Source organism: Orycteropus afer, unplaced genomic scaffold (assembly GCF_000298275.1).
Source record: "Orycteropus afer afer isolate SDZICR_OR568_19922 unplaced genomic scaffold, OryAfe1.0 scaffold00244, whole genome shotgun sequence".
NCBI classification, from domain to species: Eukaryota; Metazoa; Chordata; class Mammalia; order Tubulidentata; family Orycteropodidae; genus Orycteropus; species Orycteropus afer.
This window is the reverse complement of record NW_006921831.1, coordinates 3,297,660-3,318,745: the sequence shown is the minus strand read 5'-3', so window position 1 is coordinate 3,318,745 and position 21,086 is coordinate 3,297,660. Positions and strand designations below refer to the sequence as shown.

The following is a 21,086-nucleotide window of genomic DNA, read 5'->3' as shown; positions in this document are numbered from 1 at the left end:
TGGAGATCCACCCAGGAGGCTGGCCATCTTGTCCTTCAGGGCCACTCTGAGCCAAGACCCTGGGCTCAGTGCTGACACTTTGTAGACAGGATGGGAACCAAGGGGTGGGGCTTCTCTGAGGTCACCCAGGAGAGCATCCATGGGTCTGGGGCATCCATGTGGAGGGGACATCTATGGGGAGGGGACATAGAATGGGGGCATGATGGGTGGGGGCAGGGAGTGTTGTGGGGAAGGGACATCGTGGGGAGTGGATATCATGGGATGGTAGCATAACGGGGAGGGATCATCATGGGATGGCAGCATCATGGGGAGGGGACACTGTGAGGAGGGGCATCATGGGCAGTGAGTAGCTAGGACCCATGGACTCTAGCTGCCAGCACCTTGGGTGCCAGCTCACAGGTTCAAGGCACTGGGTGGCTATCCCTTCTCACCCAGAAAGATGGAGACAGGCCTCTGCCCATGGCCGGGTAGTCAGTGTGCTCCCAACACCTGTCCCTCCCTGCCTGTGCCCCTTTTTGCCCAGGGCTCAGGGCTGCCTTGGAGTGCCCAGCCCCAGCCATGAACATGCCAGTCCCTTTGGCATCATGGGGTGGGGGCATCATGGGGAGGGCACATTGTGAGATGAGGGCATCATAGGGAGGAGGCATCTCTCCACAGCTGGGGCCAGGTGAGCCCAGTCGTCATTGGCTGGACTGCAAAGGGGGGCCAGAGCAGCCTGGGGGGGGCGGCAGCCAGGGTCTCACGCGGGTGAGTGGCAGGGCCTCCTGTCTCTGCCTCCTCCACCCCCCAGCTGTCACCTGGGAAGGAGGAAAGGAGGGTGCGTGTCCCCAAGGAACACATATGTCCCCAAGGAGTGATGACCGCAGAGGTTATTTCTGTCCCTGCCCCTCAGAGGGGACATGAGATCTAAGCGTTGGCCGAATGCTCAGCTGTCCACAGCCGCCCCCCCCCCATGCACACCCCTACCCTCTCCTCCTACCAGAGGGCCAGGGTGGAAGACTCCATGAGACATCATGGAAGCCTGCCTGGGGGACACTGAGCTGCTTCAGTGGGAGCGCAGCGACAGCCCCCTCCCCAAGGGGGCTTTTGGGGGACCCTCACTGGGTGCCTATTTGGACCCCTATCCCAGAAGGGCAGGTGACATGGTGGGGGTGGCAGGGAGGGCTGGACTGGCCGGGCTGAGGGACAGGCACTTGTGCAGCACTGCCCCCCCATCTTGAGTTTCGAGGCTAAGGAGCCTTAGCTAATTATGGCGCCTGTCTCCAGCTGCCACCAGCTCCTTAAAAATAACCCCCTGGGTCCGGGCCAGGACGGTCACCTCCTGTGGCAGTGACAGAGGCTAGAGGTGGGCACAGCAGACAGGGCTGCCTGGCTTCTCACTGCCCCTCCAGCCCTGCACAGTGGGCAGGGAGGGGCCTGCACGGTCAGGGACAACCAGGGGGGCTGGTGGGGCCGGCTGCAGGGGCTACACCCACCAAGGCACCTAGCTTGCAGGCCAGGCTGAGGGACCATGGTGAAGGCTGAAATGACAGGTTGTGACTAGAGGGGGCAGCAGAGTCCCGAGAAGGGACCTGGGAGGTGAGGCTCCCGCCAGGCCCTGAGCCGCTGGCCGCTGGTTCATTTTGCACGGAGCCCCAGTGCTCTGGGAAAAGGAACACTCTAGAAAGCGGGTTGGGGAGCGTTCCCACCTTAGAAATACGCTGTCCATGCGTGTTTCTGCGATGAACTCGCGTTTTCCTTACATGATGCTCCCCAGGGGCTGGAGAGATTGCCTTCAAGCTGCAGTACTTCATCAGGAACTCGGGTTTTGAAAGGCCACGCCAACTTTCTGAGGCAGCTGCGAGGCCCCCAGCCCCGGCCGCCCGCCTGCGCAGTGGCCAGCCCACGGGCGGACAGTCCCCAAGCGCTGAGCCGCACCTGGCCACGTCCGGCCTGGCTCTTCCCTCAGACACTGACAAATTCAAGATTATCGGGGGACCTGGGAAAGCGGCCTTGGAAGGGGTGGGGGCAGAGGGGACCCTCTGCAGCCCCGCAGCCAACAGGGTCTTGTGTGGGTACCAGGTGGGTGGGCAGACACAGGGAGGGCCAGCCAGGCCCCATCCTCATGTCCTTGTGTCCCCATGTCCCTGGGCTCCAGGAAGGTGAGCACCCAAGCTAGCTGCCTGCTAGCCCCTGTTCTTCCTGGTTTTGAGAGGGGCACAAAGCCTTGTGAGGTGCACGCGGGAGACCCAGGGCTCCCCCTTGGTTAAGAGTTCACGATCCTCATGGAGGGTCATTGCCCACAGAGGGGACTTTGGGCTCCCACAAGAAGGAGGAGGTCTCATGGGGCACTGTGAGGTCCAGAGTAGGCCCAGGTGACTCAGCTGAAGGTGCCAGGGCCAGGTGCTGGAGGGTTCCTGGTGTGCCCCTCCCCCAGCCCAGGCCACTGGGCAAGACCACCCAGAGGCAGGCCGGCGCCACGTCAGCAGGGAGGGCGGTCCCTGGCCCTTGACAAGCCCACGCTTTCTGGATGACCCTCAGTAGGGAGAGCTGGGGGAGGGTGTCGGCCGGGTGGGGGTGGGCGGCTGCTCAGTCCCTCCCAGCTCTAGCCAGAGCCAGGCAGGAGGGGGATGGAGCCCCAGAGGAAGCAAGGGGCCTGCCGAGGGGCCCAAGGACAAGAGCTGGCCCTCAAACAGGCCCTGTGAATGTCTCCCCACCCCCAGGCTCTGAGAGCCTACCCCCACCCCTTCTGCACATCTCAACCAAGGCAACTCCTAACTCTTATCTCTCTCCCTCTCTCTCGGTGCAGCAACCACCCACCCCCACCATGTCTGACGAGGAAGTGTGAGTACTGACCTGAGTGCAGCCCCCCACCTAGCTGTGGGACCCTCTGACCCTTGGCTCGTGGTCATGGAATGCTTCCGGGCCGGAGGGGCTATTGGTGTTTGTTACAAACAGACTGAGCAAAAGCCCACCTCACCTCACCTGTCTCCCTCTCTGTCTCTCCCTCCCTCCCCCTCTCTTCCTCTCCCCCCTCACAGTGAACACGTTGAGGGTAAGTGTCCAAGCCGTCCCCCTCCATTTGCCAACCCAGATGGGGAGGGGGTGTGCTAGGCACCTAACTGCACGTCTCTCCTTGGGGACGTCTCTGGCCTGGGATGCCTCAGACTTGCCATGGTCAGTGGGTGGATGTCAGAGTGCTGCCATGACAGTGGTCTCCCACTTCTGCCCCTGCCTCTTGGGACCTCATCTTTCTGGCCACCTCCAAGAGCTCTGCACCAGAAGATGCTCCTCACAGCAGGACGGGGAGGGGGCCCTCCCCAAACCTCTTCCTCCCCCAGCTCTGGGCAGCCTCCTGGGGACCCGTCTCTGTCCCTCAGCCTCCTCCATCCCCTGGACCGGCCCTGGGGGCTCTGCTAATGGCCCCTCTCTTTTGTCTCTATCCCAATTCAGAACAGTACGAGGAGGAAGGTAATCCTGGTGGCCCCTAGAAGCCGTCCCAGCACTCCCTGCCCTTCCTCTGAATGTCTTGCGGCTTCTGCGTGAGCCCTACAGCCTGGCCCCCAGACCTCTCGGAGCTCTCTGGAGCTGTTCCCCGTAGGACAGCCTGTGTCTTCACCACTAACTTTTTGCCTCTTTAATCCATTAATGTACCAACACAGTCATCCATCTCCACCAGCCATGATCATTAACACCTCATCCTCACGCTGTGGTGTGTGGGGTCACTGGGGTTTGGGCCTCACCAGTCTCACCCAGATTAATGCCGAGTGCCTCGTCATGCATGACCCTGAGCTCCGTCTCTCAGCCTCCCTCCCTCAGCGTCTCTCTCTGTCTCTCCAACGCTCTCATTCCTGTCTCGTCTCTCTGGCCCTCTCTGTTCCACTCTCTCTGTCTGCTGCTCTCCATGTCCCTCTGTCTTCCCCATCAGTGTCTCGGTCTCTCTCTGTGTCCGTGTTTCTGTCTGTCTTTGACTTCCTCTGTCAGTATCTCTGTCTCCGCCCCGTGCTCACCCCTGCCTCCTGCTTCATATCTCTCTGTCTCTCTCCATGTCTCCCTCCCTCGGGGTCTCTCGCCCTCTGTCTTCTCCCATCAGTGTCTCTGTTTCTGTTTCTCTCGGGATCTCTACCAGTTGTGCTTGCCACTTTCAGACATCCTCCGGGATTCCTCCCGAAACACCCGTGGGGCCCCCGCAGCCTTGCCACGTGCCTGGGCAGGCACGGGGCTGGGAGCTGTGTGGCGCGGCAGTTCTCAGGGTGCATAGGGGCGCCTGCACCTGGCACCCTTCACCTGCTCGACCCGGGAGCTTTATGCCACTGTGGGCAGGGCCTCCTGCCAAGAGCCTGGCACCTTGTTTTGAAAATATTTTGAAAGCACTTAGCTGCCCTAACAAGGCGAACAAAAATATTTCCTTTTCCACCAAAAAGGTGGAAGAGTCCTTTCGGGGCGGCTGGCGTGGGCTTGGGGAGGCAGACCCTTCCCTTGGGAAGAGAAGTATCAGGACCGAAGTGGATGGAGCAGAGGCTGCAGGAGGGGGGTCTCAAGGGCTGGGGGGGGGGGCACGGGAAGGCCTCTTGTTCGTGAGACCCCGTGATGAGCCTCAGGATCCACCCTGCTTCAGGCCAAGTCAGGACCCCCGTCCCTGTGGCCATTCTCCCCAAGGAGGAGTGTGCCCAGGCAGCAGGGCCGGGTTTGCTTTATTGCTTTTTGTCCTCTAAGTCAATGATCTTGGTTTTTAGCGTGGTTTTGGGTGTGCAGGAAGCTTGCACAGCGCACAGAGGGGAAGCGCCAGGTAGCCTTTCTCCCCTAGGCTCTGTTTCCCTCCTAGTAACAGCTTGGCTCCTTTGATACATTTGTTACAATTGCTGAACCAGGATGGACACATGTTGCTAACTCAACTCCTTGATCCGTGGAGGGCGGGCTCTGACAGGCGCAGTGCTCAGTCCCAGGCTTGTTTCAATCACGCAGGGACTTTGCCACAGCCACTTACTCAAACACCTTGGTGGCCTCTCTGAGCCCTGGGCACCGGGAAACAGAGCTGCAAAAGGAAGTCTTCGTGTGTGACGGGGCAGCATGGTCCTCGAGGGTTCCCCAGGGCCTCTGAGGAAGATGTCCACGGAGGCCAGGGCCACGTCCTGCCTGCAGAGACCACTGCCTGCCCACTCTTGGCTTTGGCCAGCACTGGGGAGGGGGGACTCCCCACGTCCTCAGCTCAGAAAGGCACTGGCCAGAGCAACCACCCCCTGCCTCTCTTTCCCCCCTGGGACCAGCCCACTCCTCGCCAGCCTTGTGGACTTGCCTCTAACGACTGTCCTTCCCTCTCTCTCCCTCTTGCCTCCTCCTGCTCTTGGAACTCAGAAGAGGCTCAGGAGGAAGGTAAGAGGCGGTCCAGGACCCCGGCCCACACCCAGACCTCCCAGCCTTTCTGCCCTGACCTATATCCCAGTGTTGGGTGCCTGCCTGACCCCACAGCCCTGCACCTCTAAGAACCTTCTGTGTGTACCCCATCTAACCCTCTCCTCTCTCCTCCCACCGCCGTGCACCCAGCACCCCCACCTGCAGAAGTCCATGAGCCAGGTACGCAATACAGGACTTCTGACCCCATGTGGGGCCCGGGGCCCGGCTGGAGAAGAGCAGGGTAGGAGTGGTGGGTGGGGAGGCAGCAGGGTGTCCAGCCAGCCAAGGGGCCCCACATGTGGCCTCCAAAGTAACCCACTAACTGTGATCGCTGCTTGAGCAGGGAGGGTGGGGAACGCAGGCCCGGGGGATGAGGCATGGTACCTGTCTCTCTGACAGGCACAGAACCTGGCTGCGAGGGTCTGGTCGGGGCTCCCTCAAGCTGGAGGGGTCCAGGCTCCAATGTGGAGGGCATCTCCAAATCAAGGGGCTGTGGTGAGGCCCCTGGGGTGTGATCAGGATTCTCTACCCCTGAGACCAGCCCTCCAGCCTGGGTGGGTGACTGAGGGACCCCTGGGGGTCCGTGCTCTGCAGCCCCCTGGGAGACCTGGGCCGAGGACAGAGACAGGGCGAATGTGCACAGGGACAGTGGGTCCTGGTGGCCAGGCTCCTACAGAGAGGCCTTCCTTCATCTGTGCCCAGGCCCAGCTCAGCCCCTAGAGGGGTGTGCTACTTCGTCAGTCCCCAGCAGGGGTGCTTGCCACCCCTTCAACCCAGCCCTTAGTGCCCCTCCTGGGGTCTGGGCCTAGAGGGCAGCTGGGCCAGGATGGGTGAACACAGGGGAGGGCGGGGCCCATGGCTATGGGCAGGTCAACCAGGCCAGGGCCCAGCTCCCACAGAGGCCTTGTGGAGGGAACTGGGGAGAGCTCTCTGCAAGGTGAGGACCATCCTGGCATGCCCCCCATTCCTCCTTCATGGTTCTGCCTCCATGGCTACGGGTCCTGACCTGACCTGACCTGACCTGACATGGAAGGTCTGTCCCCACAAAGGGAGGCACGGAGGTCCCTGGACCTGGCCCTGATACGGCTGTGACAGCTACTGTCACCACAGTAGCAAGAGCTGGCCCCCAACTGTGCCTTTGAGCCTCCGTTTCCCCACGTGTGAGGCGGGACGGGCCCAGGCCATCTCAAGGAGCAGGCGCTCAACTGGGGACATGGTGGGGGAGGCACCCCGGGCCGGCACTGACCACTGACCTTCTCTCGCTCGCTTTCGGCATGCATCCCACCCCCACCTCACCGCTGACCCTCCGAGCGGCGACGGGCTGTTCCACTAACCTGGGACTCCTTCTCCTTTGACCTCTGACCCGTGACCTTGCCTCTTGTTCCATGGCCCTCCTTCCCATGAAGTTCATGAGCCAGGTATGTGACATGACTTCATCTCCGTGTGTCGCGTGTGCACACGTGTGGCCATGTGTGGTGTGTGCAGACGAGAGGAACAAGAGGGCCTGCGTAACCCGCTCACGCTTGGGCCCGCTGCCCCCCTGGGTCCCCTCCACTCCGGACACTGCTCCTCCCACTCCTTCTGTCCATTTTCACAGTCACTCTCTCTCCCTTCCCCTCTTTCTCCCCATGTGTCCCCCATCGATGCCGCTTCTGCAGAAGAAGTCCAAGAAGGTATGCGCACACGAGGGTGCTGAGTGCTCAGGGCCCCCCAAAGCCCCCACAGCCTCCTGCCTCTCTCTCTCTCTCTTATCTCTTCTTCCACACTCCCTCCCACCACTGACCACAGCAAAGACCGCTCTGGCCTGTGTGCTGGGGATGGAGAAGGGGCAAGCCGGCCTGGGGTAGGACTGGCTGATGGGGTGAACACTTCCTTCTGCCCTCACCCCCAGCAGAGGTGGCTGGGGTCCTGGAGGCTCTTCCCAGGCCACCAGCCAGAAGGTGTGCCGAGGCCAGCTTGAAAGAGTGCAGAGCCCTCAGAAAGGTGTAGGTGGTGCAAGGTCCACTGGGACCTACTTGGCCCACCAGGGCAGGGTGGGGAAGAGCCAAGGGGCTGCAAGGCAAGTCGTCTTCACCCTGCCCCAGACAGCAGGCCAGAGGCAGGGAAGTCAAGAGGGTGAGGCTGCAGGGAGGGCAGAGGGGCAACGGGTGAAGCAGAAAGTCGGCTGAGCCCCAAGGAGGGGCTGGGGACTGGGACCTGCCAGGGGCTGTGTGCGCACACAGGCACTCAGTCAGGTTGAATCCCACCCTGCTGGGCTAGAGCCAGACACGCCAGCTCAAGGAGACCTGAGAGCCCCCCTTAGTGGGGCGGCAGTACCTCGAGGCAGAGGTGAGGAGGCCTCAGATTCAAGGGCCTGGGGCCCGAGTCACGGAGTTCTTTTCAGAATTCTGCTCAGGTGCTGCCTCAGCGGAGCCCAGGCCACCGGGCTGGGCCAGCACCTCACTCCCCGGCCTCAGACAGGCCTCTACCCAGTGGAGGGTTGGGTGGGAGACACCCAGGCAGTGCCAATGGAGGATGAAGTTCCGCTCGAGGTCACGGGGGTGGGACAAGGTCGTCCTGGAACCAGCACTGAGGACAACAGATAGGTGGCACGGAGAGGGACACCCCCCACTAGATGCCACCCCCCTGGTGGCACAGCCTGGCCCGGAGCACTTCTCTGCTTGGCCTGGGGACCTTGGCTTTCCCAGCCCGCTCCTTCCATTGGCCTCAGCCGGGGTCTCTGTGGACCCCAGGCACTCCACTAGGGGCCGCTCCAGCAAGTTGCAGGGACAGGCCATTTGTCCCCTCCCAGACAGCTGTGGTTCCTTAGTTGGGTTTCTGTTCTGAGTCCCCTGTGGCCTCCATGGCCCCTACCCTCAGGTGCCGAGGGAGAAGGACGTCAAGCCACCTGTACGGCCGAGCACCGGCCACTAAGGTGCTGGTGGTGTGTGGTAGGTTCCTGAGCTACCACTAGATCTAGGAGTGTGCTGAGGCCATGTGCTCGCCAGGATGAGGGGCTGGCCGGGCTCGTCCCCAGGACAGGCCTTCTGCATCCCTGTGGAGGCCATGGAGGTTGGCTCAGCCTGGCTTTCCTGGGTTCAGAGTGGGGTAGGGTCCCCACACGATTGAATGAATCATCCCCCCCTAATACAATGAGAGGGGCCCCGCTGGGACCCTCCTCACGAGGGCAGCCCCTGAGAGGCAGGCCAGCCAGAGTCTGGGGTCTGGGAGCTCAGGCCTGAGGGCAGGCCTGGAGGGGCCAAGTCGGTGGGGGAAAGTCTCAGGCAATTTTAAGGATCAGAGGGCAGGCCAGGGCCCAGGATGGGTGGCAGAGCTGAAGGTCAAACACAAAACCGGAGCTAGTCTGGCTGCCCGAGTCACCAACCAAACCACCATTGGGCCTGCACCCCCACCGCAGCTCAGGGGCCCCAATCTAGGTGTCTCTGCCTCCCAAGAATGCCCCCACAGACCCGTGGGCACCCCTGCAGCCAGGCCTTCCCTGGGACCCAGCTGAGGTGCTAGCGGGCTGGGGGCCGGGAGGGCTGTTGCCGCCCCTGCATGGCCTTTCTCTTGCATATTTGCTTGCTCCGTGAAGACGCCACCACCCAGCAGCCTGCAGAGGATGGGGAAGGTAAGGCTGCTTGTCCTGCCGCCGCTGTGGCCACATGCTCAGTTCTGCCGGCTCTTCCCAGGGACGAACCCGACGCAGAAAGGGAGACGCCCCTGCCCCTTCCTGCCTGCCCGCCTGCCCATCTGTCACCTGTCTGCCCCTTGCTTCTCCCAGCCGGCCGAGCACACAGCTTCTGCCCTGCACAGAGAGGGTGGCCCCCGAGGTTGAGCAGAAGGCCAGGACAGACCAGGCCTGAACTGGACTGAGTGTGAGGGACACACCCCACTCTCTGCCTTCCCTTCCTCTGTCCACTTCGCAAGAGCCCTGGGGGCTCATGGTTAACCCATTTGGCTGCTAACCAAAAGGTTGGTGGTTGGAACCCACCAGCCACTCCGTGGGAGAAAGATGTGGCAGTTGGCTTCTGTAAAGATCACAGCCTTGGGAACCCTCTGGGCAGTTCTACTCTGTGCTCTAGGGGCGCTGTGAGCCAGCATCAACGGCAAGGCAGTGGGTCCTTCCCTGAGGCCCCTTCCCCTGCCCCATCAGCCTCGTCTTCTTCTCTTCCTATCTCCTTGTGCATATCTTTCCTCTGTCTCTTCCTTCCCACCCTCAGAAAACCCTGTTTCCCATTCCTTCTTTCTCTTCCCCACTCCTGTCATATCCTGGTCCCCACTCTGAGCTCCCCTTGGTTCTGGTCAGTGGCTTCCTCAAGCCAGGAGTGGGGACAAAACCTTCTTGTTCCTGGTGGGTTGGGTGGATGGTGGGTGGGCTCGGCCAGAAAGGTGCCTGGTCTCACCTGGCCCTCCCACTCTCTCTCTCCCTCTCCCCCCATGTCTGTGCTGTGGTGACCAGAGGAGAAGCCAAGACCCAAGTGAGTGGGGGGCAGGCTGGTGTGGGCAGGGCTGGGAGCAGGGCCTGGCACCCTTCTTGGAGGAAGAGCAGACTGTGTAGGGTAGATGGGAGTGGACATCCCAAAGGGATAGGACCCTGGGCTCCCAGAGGAAGAGCAGGCACCCAGTGTGTGGGGGCCAACATGAGGCCCAAGCCCCAGGCAAAGTGGTGCTGCACTGTGCCTTGCAGCGGTGCTTCAGAGGTCTCTAAGGAACATGCCTTGGGCTGCCAGGGTCAGACTCTACGTGGAAGTCGGGACTCCTGGGTCATCAGGGTGGAGGTCATCCAAAGTGGCCAACAAAGGCTTCCTAGAGGAGGACGCTTCCCAGAGCTACGGGCCAAGGAAGGCAAGGGTGGGGCCAGGGGAAGAGAGAGCAGAGCCCAGGGCTCTCTCTCTTTTGCGGGGCCTCACTGTGGCCATCTGTGCTGTGGGGCCCTCAGAGGGCCAACAGACACGAGAGGCAATGGGGGTGGGAGTGGTCTCCTGCTGCAACCCTCTCAGAATGACCCGTCTCTGAAGTTCACATTCACCAAGAACACTCTGCGTGCTTCCTTGGGGCCACGGGAGCCCATGTGGGCAACTCTTCTGGGAGGGTCTCCCCACGAAGCCCTGCTACAAAGAGGGTCTCTTCACCCCGAAGCCTTGCTGGCAAGGTGCTCCGGGCCTTCTTCACCCAACCGCACTGACTTCTCTGCCCTCTAAGAGCTCCCACGCCCGTGTCCCTGCGAGCACCCTGGCGCGCTGTTCACCCTGTGCGTGCTGGGATTGTAAAGTGAATGTGCGCGCGGCCAGCATCCATTCCATCACCGGCTCTCCGAGTGCGAAGACAGAGGGGTGGCCGGCTCACGCCCTGCCCACGGTTGCTTCTTCAGCGGTTTAAAATCGAGCTGTCCGGATCTCAAGATCCTTTCTAGCTCGAGAACACGGTTTGTGTTTTCGCTATGAAAACAAAACACCTCATTAAAGGAAATTTGGAAAATACGTAAAAGTCTAATGAAGGAAAAAAAAAAAAAAAAGCGCCCCCACCCCAGGCTGGTTCTCTCCCACCCAGCCAGCCAGACTGTGGAAACGAGAGGACAAGCTTCATTTCTTCTCACAAGTTTTCCAAGCACAGGGCTTGGAAAAAAAAAAAAAAAGTTTTAAACGCCGCCCTGTCTGTACGACCTTGGATTCTGCCTCTCTGAACTTGAGCGCTATTCATAAGTATTTTTCCATGTTTTTGCATCGTCTCCTTAAATATTTTGAATGGCCACACAGTATTCCATCCACCGGGCAGACCATAATTTTCCTAACCGTCCCCCCATCGTAGGCCGGGAAGGCTCGCCCCAGCATTTCACTCTCATAAATAACGCTGGGTGGGAAGCGGTTTCCGTCCGTAGGGTTATTTCCCTAGGCCCACGTCCCAGAACTGGAATTCCTGGGTCAAAGAGTATGGACTTTCTTATGGCTTGTGACATCCTTTGCCAAATTGCTTTCCACGAAGACCCTGCCAAGGCCTTCGACGTGGCGTTGATGGCGGCGTGTACGCACACACCCACCCCTCCAAGGACAGCGCCCCGCTTTCAAATCACAGCCGTTGATGCAGGAGCAAAGGCTGCCTCGCTTGGGGCCTCTGCTAGCCAGAGAGGGAGACCTCTGCCCACGTGGCTGGTAACAACCGGCCCTTGTGCACTTTGATTTAACTGCCGGCCGTCGGTGGAGGCAGCCGGTGGCGGCTCTGTGTTTTTCTAGGTTTTTTTTTTTTTTTTTTTTGCCGTTCAATGTTTGCCTTTTTGCACATACATAACTTTTCATTTGTGTGTAATCATTTGGCCATCTTCCCCTTTCTGGGCCCTTCTGGCCCCTGTGGACTCAGGCAAGCCTTTTCCCCAAGCAGTTTAATCAATAGTCCACTTTCTTCTATGGGTATTTTTGTGTTTTAATGTGTTGGTACTGTTTTAATGCTTCAATCCATCAGGAATGTGTGGCAGGACTGAGGGCCAGACTGATGGGTAGGTGGTGGTCTCCTGACTCTTCAAAATGCTCTCTTCCTAGACCCCCTTCTCTCTTTCCTGGGGGCCCACAGAAAGAAAGAGTAAACTGGGGCCAGAGAAGTGCCGAGGGGCTGCCGCCTGACCACATGGGCCCGCCGCCCGCCTGGCGCCCCTCCTCTGGTCCACACGGGTCACCTTTGTGTGAGAAAGCAAGCCAGGGCACCCTTCCTTGGAGATATGGGTAGAAACCACGCTGAGAAGTTCAGAAACTGGCGACACAGAGAAGGGCCCTGAGGACAAAATGTTCTTAAGGGCACCAAGCCACTCTCTGGATGGTGGACGGTGTGTCTGATGAGAACCAAGTTCAGGCACATGTGTGACAAGGCAGGTGCCCCCAGCCCTGTAGGACAGTGCCAGGCCACCCTGGGCAGGCTCGAAGTGGGGGGCTGGTGGGCCCTTGTGGTACCTCCAGCTTTCTCTGCTCCTCAGCCCCTCTTTTTGTCTTCTTCAGACTCACTGCTCCTAAGATCCCGGAAGGGGAGAAAGTCGACTTTGATGTAAGTTGGTGGGGCTTAGGTCAGCAGTGTCCTCTCTGTCCCAAACTAGGCCTGAGAAGGTCACCTCCTCTCAAGCAGCCAGAGCTGAGACTCCCTGGTCTAGTCAGTTCCACCTTAGTTCATTCCTGGGCTAAAGGGAACACCCCCTTTATTCATTCCTGTTTCTTCCTTTCCTATCCATCCACCCACCTACCCAGCTTTCCATCTATCCATCCATCCACCCACCCACTCATCTATCCATCCATCCACCCACACATCCATCTAACCACCCATTCATCCATTCTCTCATTCATCCATACATCTATACATCCACCCACCCACCCACCCATCCATCTACCCACCCAAGCACCAACTCACCCACCCACCCACTCACCTACCTACCCGCCCACCTGTTCATTCATCCATCAATCCATCATCTACCAATCTACTCATTCATCCATACGTCAATCTATCCAATCTTGCTCCCTTCTATTCACCCAACCACCCATCCACCCATCTGCTTATTCATTCATACATCACCCACCCACCCATCCATTCTTTACTTACCCATCATTCTTCCACCCATCCATCCACCTATCTGTCTGCCTATCCATTCATACACCCACTCACCCACCCACCCATTCATCCATTCATTCACCCAAACATTCATCCGTTCACCCATCCATCCATCCATCTACTCATCCACCCATCCATCTGCCTATCTTTTCAACATCCACCCATCCACTCACTCACCCCTTTACTCACCCATTCATTCATTCACCCACCCATTCATCTATCCATCCATCCATCCAATTACCCACACTTCCTCCTTTCTGTCTACCCATCCACCTATCCATTCACTTATTCCCCATTTATAATCTGTCTAATATCAACTCACTGCTCAGGTTCCTCTTTGTCAGTCAAGAAGGGGCATCAGTGAGGATGATTACAGGGCCATGTCAGAGCCAATCCATCCCAGAGGTGTTGATGACATCATGGCTGGGCATCACCTGGGCAGGGCTTGGGCTCACATACAGGAAGGGAACCATGCTCACCCTGCTGGACTCCCAGGAAGGCAGTGGCCACGGGGATGTGGTGAGGCCCAAGGCCCTTTGCAGCTCTGCGCTGTCTGGTGGCTGGGAGTCAGGGCTTCTCAGCTGGAGCAGAGGCAGGTGCTGCTTGCTCCAGGCAGGTTCGGGGTGTGGGAGGTGGCACGGGATCTGACAGGTGTCTGCCACCCACAGGACATCCAGAAGAAGCGCCAGAACAAAGACCTCATGGAGCTCCAAGCTCTCATTGACAGCCACTTCGAAGCCCGGAAGAAGGAGGAAGAGGAGCTGGTTGCCCTCAAGGAGAGAATTGTGAGTCTGGGTGGCTCTGGCCCTGCTCCTCGACCTCCCCGTCCACACAGGTGCCTCGTCCCAGCCCAGGTCCCAGGGCAGGGGACTGACGTGGGGTGATGGGGGGACAGGGGCTGCTCTTGGAAGGTGGAGAGGCTGGGCTGACCTGCTCCTCTGGCCGTAGGAGAAGCGCCGTGCAGAGAGAGCTGAACAGCAGCGGATCCGTGCCGAGAAGGAGAGGGAGCGCCAGAACAGACTAGCGGTGAGTCCTGGCTCCCCTTACCACCCCAGACCCAGAGAAACGCCACGGTCCCTGCCCTTCCTTCTCTTGGGATCCTGCTCACAGTGGCCAGTGGTCAGAGTCCCATGAGGCTCCCATGATGGCCTTGCCCTATAGACACTGCTACAAAATGGCAGACCTCAACCAGTCCCTGCAGCTTCTAGAAAGTTCCAAGTCCAAGATGGGTCCCTGAAGTCTTCCCAGAGAACAGTGTAGCTGTGAGCCCATACCTGAGGGTCCAGGGTTGGGGTCTCCACAGGAGGAGAAGGCCCGGAGGGAGGAGGAGGATGCCAAGAGGCGAGCTGAGGATGACCTGAAGAAGAAGAAGGCCCTGTCCTCCATGGGCGCCAACTACAGCAGCTACCTGGCCAAGGTGAGTGCAGCTGCAGAGCCAGGTGGTGGCCCGGCCTTCAGTTCAGGCTCCTGAGACCTCTGCCCCCCCCAGGCTGACCAGAAGAGGGGCAAGAAGCAGACCGCCCGGGAGATGAAGAAGAAGATCCTGGCCGAGAGGCGCAAACCACTCAACATTGACCACCTCAATGAGGACAAGCTGAGGTGAGGCACAGCCACCGGGGGAAAAGATGGGCTGGGCACTAGGGCTGACTGTGGGCTGGCCTTGAGGGAGCTTCCAGAACGTTCCCCAAACCCACCTTCATGGCTTCTGCAAGGCATTTGGGCCCAGCTCCCTGTGGCAACTGAGAAGAGCAGGCAGACCTGGCCAGGCCTGTCTAGAGCTTAACCGGCCAATTGTCCCCTTGACCCTCTCCCCAGGGACAAGGCCAAGGAGCTCTGGGACACCCTGTACAAGCTGGAGACTGAAAAGTTTGAGTTTGGGGAGAAGCTGAAGCGTCAGAAATATGATGTGAGTACAGGACCTCGAGCCCACGGGCCTCCTGGTCTCCCATCATGCAGGGCAGCACCAGCGGCCAGTCTCCCTGCGCCCTCTAGGCCCACTGTCCAGAGCAGTACTGCCTGAGCCCTGGGGCTGGGGCTAGGGCATCCCTTGGGGTGGGTCATCAGGACACCCCCAGTACAGAACCTGGCCCTCAGGGACACACGGGGCTGACCAAGCGTGGGCTGTCTGAAGGATGGCCATTGGGCTGCAAGGTCTTCTCCAGCTTCCCCCATGCTGGTAGGGAACCCCATGTTGCTGAGGTCATTGCTGGGGGACACTAAGTCCCCTGCACTAGGACATCTCCCTCTCAATGTCCCTGCAAGGTCAGGTCCCAGCCACCGCAGGGCCTGAGAGATCAATTGTCCTGCACCTATGCAGGTGGTCAGTGCCCTGGGTCCCTGAGTGGTGTCCCTCTCGCACCCGACACCCCCCCCACCCCAGGGAGCTGACTTGGCGTGGTGTGGCCATGGCTGGTCTCCCACCGGGTGGGGGTCCCTGGGGTTACCCTTCTCTGAGGGCTTAGACCGCAGCACCTTGATACAGACGCTGCCCCAGGAGCAGTCTGGGATCTCAAAGCCAGCCTGTTTTGGTGGTCTGAGAAGTGGGGCAGCATGGGGGGCTGTTTCCTGCCCTGTAGGCCTGGTGAGACATCCTGCAAGTTCGTGTCAGAGGGCCCAGGCAGGGGCTGGGGGTGGGGTTCATGGGGTAGGGTGTTCCGTTCAACCCCTTAAAGATGCCCGAGCTGGCGTGGCATGGGACGAGGCACAAGCCTGGGACCCCATTGCCACTCCATCCTTGGGCACCACTTAACTTCCCTGTAGCTCTGAGTCCTCTCTCTGGAGGAAGGAGGTCCAGCACGGCTCAGGCTCATGGGCGCACTGACAGGCAGAGCTGCCCCTCCTCGGGGGCCCTCCCTGTGAGGGTTCTCCTACAGCCACGGGCTCCCATCTATGCAAAAAAAACCAAACTCACTGTTGTCGAGTCAATTCAGCTCACGGCGACCCCTCCTTGGGTTTCCAAGGCGGTATCTCTACAGAAATAGATTTCCCAATCTTCCTTCCAAGGAGTGGCTGGTGGGTTTGAACTGCCAGCTTTCTGGTTGTCGGTCAGATGCCTTAGGCACCGTGCCACCAGAGCTCCCCCCATCTACGCACAGAGACCACAAAGCCCAGTCTGAGGCCTGGCTGCATTCAGGAAAGCCCAGCCAGCCCCGTCACACTGACCCGTCTATGGCTCACAGTGAGGCCCCAGCCCCGGTGGCAAGGTGAGCGGGGCCGGCAGCCTCAGGCCCCATCCAGCACCGTAACTGCCTGGTCTTTCCAGGTCATGAATGTGCGGGCCAGAGTGGAGATGCTAGCCAAGTTGTAAGTACTGGGGCCGCAGGCTCGGCTCACAGCGTGTGCTGCACGGAGAGCTCAAGCATGGCACCGTGTGGGTCGTGCAGGGTGCTGAGGCTGTAGGCACGGACCGGGCGCAGGCCCCTGCCACTCCTTCCTGCCCCCTCCTCCCTGCAGCCCCCGGATGCTCTCAGGAGGAGAGGGCAGCTGAGTGGCTAAAGAGAGGGAAGGTGTGTGGCCTTGTGCAGGAGGCAACCCAGGCTGACAGAGGGACGTGCAAGCCCCCCCCCCTCTGCGGCTGCCCCCACTCCGTGCCCCCAGCCCGCGCCCCGCCGTAGCTGAAGGTAAGCGGTCACTCAGAGCTGCTGTGAGCCCAGGTCCCCAGCACAGGTCACTGTGAGTAACAGGGAGGCATGAGCCTGGGGACTGGGGGAGTGTCCCTGCACAAGAGGCTCCAGGAACCAGCAAGAGAGCCTGACAGGCCACGTGGCGCCCAGGGAGTCAACGTCCACGTGGCGCCCAGGGAGTCAATGTCCATGTGGCATGCGGAGGGACTGCATGCAGATGGTGTGCAGAAGGCCCTGATGCCCACGTGGCACCCAGGGGGCCGACGTCGAGGTGGCACTCAAGGGACCGACCGACATCCACATGGCACTCGGGGGGCTGACGTCCACAGGGCACTCAGGGGGCTGATGTCCACACAGTGCCCAGGGGGCCGACGTCCATGTGGCATGCAGAGGGACTACGTCCAGGTGGTACGCAGGAGGCCCTGAGGTCACATGGCACCCAGGGGGCCGACATCCACTTGACACTCTGGGGTCCAGCACCCATGTGGCACACACGATCCTGATGGTGGCCTACCAAGGAGCAGTGAGCAGAAGTGGCTGCAGTGGGGAAGCTGCTGCCGACCCCCTCTGGCTGCCCTGCTCAGCCCCACACGGTAAGCCCTCGGTCTTGTTCACAGATCACCAATCTCAGGAGCCGCATCGACCAGGCCCAGAAGCAGTGAGTAGCCACACCCCTTACTCTGCGCTGGGCTGGCTGCCACCCTCCACTTGGGGCCACTTCCCCAGACCTTAAACCAATGACCTTAAACCATTGGTGGCCCCCTGCGCAGAGCATAACCCAACTAACCATAGCTCCAGCCGGCATGTCCTGCCCCCACCCGGAACCCGCCACCCTGCTCAGACCCAGCACAGAGACCAGGAGGGGCAGGGTCGGAGACACCTCTCCCAACAGGAGGCCCACGGCCAGCATTTCACCATGAAGGGTGACCAGAGACAGAGTCCTGGGCAGAGGCTCCAATTCCCTCCCGGAGGGAGGGGGGCGAGTCTGTGAAGACACCCAGCCCTGGGTCGGGGGCCAGCAGCAATGCTGCCAGCAAGAACTCTGATGCTCACCTACCCGAGGCCCACGGCAGAGCCCCTGGTGGCAGGCCCCCCACTCAGGGCCTGTCTCCAAGTTTGGCTGTGGAGCCGTTTCACACTTCAGGGAGCACAATCGGCCCAGTGGGCAATTTGGGGTTGCAACCTTTTGGGGGTTTCCACCCTCTTCCCACTGGCCCTGGCTTCCTTACTGCTCCCAGGGGGCTGGTCTCTGCTGTGCGGGTCGGAGCTGGGCCACGCGGGTGAGGGCCACACGTGCATGTGTGTGAGTGAGGGTACACGCACAGGCTGCTGAGCCTCCCTGGCCAGCTCCCCCTGCAGGAGGGCCCTGGCCATGAGTGCAGCCTGGTCCTCAGCTAGCCCGGGCGTGGCACCAGCCTCGTGGGCCGTAGGTCCTGCTTAGCTGCAGTGCCTGACCCCAGAGGCCAGAGCCTGAGACACCCTCATCTCCCTGATGCCTGCCTTGGCCTCCAACCCACAACACGTTCCCTAGTGGTTTCCCTCGTGGTGTGCGGCACGCAAAGGCTCCAGAGAGGGCACGCTCCCCAGGACCTTCAGGGTCCGTCCCCAGCCGAGGGCCCCCCAAGCCCTCAGGCTGGACCCCTGGCTGGACAGAGCACAGACGGAGTGCCATCTAGCCACACCTGCCACCCAGGGCCGTGCTGAACGGAAGATGGTTCTTCCCAGCCACACAACTGGGAGACACGTCTGCAAGACAGACGTCCTGAGGTCGAGGGCACCTCGCTGCCCATGCTCAGAGCCTTCAGGCAGGGGGAGGCGAGGAGGGGCTCCCAGGCTTGCACTCCAGCCCCACTTCCCCTAACCACACTGACTCCTGGCACCAAGCACCCAGGCCCAGGTACCCACCCAGCTACAGGTGAGTCAGCAACGCTGGGCTCAGCGAGGTGTGTGTGGATGCACTGGGGGGCTGGGCAGGACCCTCGCCCTCACAGTGGCCCTTGTGGCCAAGCTGCCAGGCCGAGGGTCGGGGGGCCTTGGTGGGGCTCAGCCTGGGTCGGCACCACCCTGACACTCACGACCACCTTGCTTCCCACCTACAGCAGCAAGAAGGCTGGTGCCACTGCCAAGGGCAAGGTTGGGGGGCGCTGGAAGTGAAGAAGTGGAGCCCAAGTGGGGCCGTGAGGCAGAGACCCTTTTCTGCCCATGCTCTCTGGCCCCTGCACCGAGGCTCCTCCCAGGGCTCCCGGACAGTCCCCATGGGGCCCACGACCCATCCCAGAGCTCTCCCCACATCTCTGTCCTCAACACCCCCACCCCCTGGGGTCTGGGAATAAAGTGAGCAGATCCCCCTCCATCAGGTGTGGCTCATGCTGGGGCTAAGAAGGCGGGGAGGGTGGGCTGGAGGGGGGTGGGAAAGGGGAGCTCTGTGGCTCAGGGACATCAGGAAAGTGGATGCCCATCCAGGGCTCAGGCCTGGAGATGGCAGGGCAGGTTCCCACAGCCGCCAGAGCCTCTGCACCCGGGCCTTGGCCAGTGGCCTCCATGGCCATCCCCACCCCACCAGGACATCCCCCTCTCAGGTCTCCATGACAGAAGAGCTTTGCTGGGGTGGAGGGCAGAGGGTCCCCATGTTCAGGGGGGATGTGGCTCAAGAACAATGCCCCAAACTTTACAAACATCCCCCCAGAGGTGCAAGCAGACATCAATCCCAGCCCGAGAGGCCCCTCTCTGAGGATGTGGGTCCAGAGGCCAAGCCTGCCCAGCCGGAGAAGGGGAGGAATGCAAAGAAGCAGGCTTCCCGGCCAGAAAGCAAACACGGCGCACACAAGCCACTCTTTCTGTGTTCCAAGAGGACACAGTGTGCGTCTGCATCCATAAATTTGAAACTCCTGACAAAATAGAATTATGGAAAATATAAATCACAGAAATTGGATCAAGACACACAGCCCATATAGCAGAGTCACAGAGCAGCCGGGGAGCCCAGCACTGCCTCGCCAGGGAGGGCTGGGGCCGAGGGCCCTCCATGCTGCCGACCAACAGGCATACAAGGCAGGGCGCCTGGTGCCGTCTGCAAGGAGGTGCTACAGCCAGCCCAGAAAAACCACCCCCACACGGTACATGCACACGTACGCGTGCACATCCCAACACCCCCACACATGTGCACATACATGTGTGCAGCCCATTCCACACACATCACAACTCCCCACGTGTGTGTGCACACTCCAACCCCACACACATACACACATCCCCTGTGTGTGCATGCCCACACATCCCCACACACATTCACACAGTTTGGTCAACACGCACATGTATGTCTACCCCAACACACACCCACACACATACGTACACCAGATCCCCCACATACAACATAAGTTCCAATGCATGTGTGTGTGCTCACATGCACACATACACACATGCACACACTCCATTCACAACACAATCATGACTCCTCATGTATGTGCACACCCAACCCCCACACACATCACATCCATGACACAAACATAACCCCACACACATGTGCAGTCATGTGCTACACACAAATGCACACATTGTATCCCCCCACACAATCATAACTTCCTACCTGAGCACTTGCTGTAACACACACACACACTCCTCCATCACAACACAATCCTAACTCCCCACATGTGCAGCCATGTCCCTGTCTACACCTATACACAGACACATACAACACCTGTGTGTCTACAAACATAGCTCCTTGCATGTGTGTGCACACCCACATACACCCATACACAGACATGTACAACACCTGTGCCCCCCACAGACACAGCTCCCTGAATGTGTCTGCACACCCACATATACCCATACACAGACATGTACAACACCTGTGTCCCCCACAGACATACTCCCTGTATGTGTGTGTACACCCCAACACACATCCATAAACATATACACATCCTACATGCACATACATCAACCCCACACACCCACACCATACACACACATCAGGCACACTTATACAAACACACATACCTCTCACATACACACATGCCACACACATACATGTGCCCCACACGCACACCTGCAGAGATGTCAAGATTTTAATACCATAAATGAGGGCTCAAGTGTCCCCACGGTACCAAGACAAGGCACTGAAGTGAGAAAAACCACTAAGAGGCCAGGGGTTTCGTGGGGACAAGAAGTCACCATGGAGAGTGGGGCGCTGTAACCCTGAGTGCGAGGGAGCGTGACAGCAAGGTGTGCTGAACCGGAGTCCCAGGGAACCCACACCTCACAGTAACCATCACACCGGAGCCCAGGTACAGGAAGGTGTGTAGGACTTGAACAGAGCTGTCAGCCTTGGTTGGATGACCCACTCCAGGACACAGTCCCCCAAGCCAGAGAGTGCCTGGAAACGCTGGCACAAGTTGACCACACATTAGGAGGAAACGGCAGCTTCAGCAAAGTGCATGTGAGGGGCATGTCCTGGCCACCAACGGCCAGCCCTGTGACCAAGTCAGAATTCAATTAAATGATAACTTTTAAACGGGCATAGTGCCTAAGGCA

The 21,086-nt window shown here is 59.9% G+C and overlaps 1 protein-coding gene across 1 annotated transcript; it reads left to right on the top strand.

Moving 5' to 3' along the window:
- The first annotated feature begins 5,342 nt into the window (after positions 1–5,342).
- On the top strand, positions 5,343–18,716 carry TNNT3 (troponin T3, fast skeletal type). The gene is made up of 11 exons (XM_007949281.2): positions 5,343–5,352; positions 7,032–7,046; positions 9,815–9,833; positions 12,339–12,384; positions 13,608–13,724; positions 13,888–13,965; positions 14,243–14,356; positions 14,429–14,538; positions 14,755–14,845; positions 17,180–17,220; positions 18,662–18,716. Exons 5-11 carry the CDS (start codon positions 13,641–13,643, stop codon positions 18,714–18,716), a joined length of 573 nt encoding a protein of 190 aa, XP_007947472.2. The 5' UTR covers positions 5,343–5,352; positions 7,032–7,046; positions 9,815–9,833; positions 12,339–12,384; positions 13,608–13,640.
- Positions 18,717–21,086: the final 2,370 nt, after the last annotated feature.

Bases quoted from the DNA above. Each gene is read 5' to 3' on its own strand.
- TNNT3 (XM_007949281.2), top strand. From the start codon at position 13,641: ATGGAGCTCCAAGCTCTCATTGACAGCCACTTCGAAGCCCGGAAGAAG. The intron at 14,539-14,754 runs GTGAGGCACAGC...CCCTCTCCCCAG, and splicing joins CTCAATGAGGACAAGCTGAG to GGACAAGGCCAAGGAGCTCT. The intron at 14,846-17,179 runs GTGAGTACAGGA...TCTTGTTCACAG, and splicing joins TGAAGCGTCAGAAATATGAT to ATCACCAATCTCAGGAGCCG.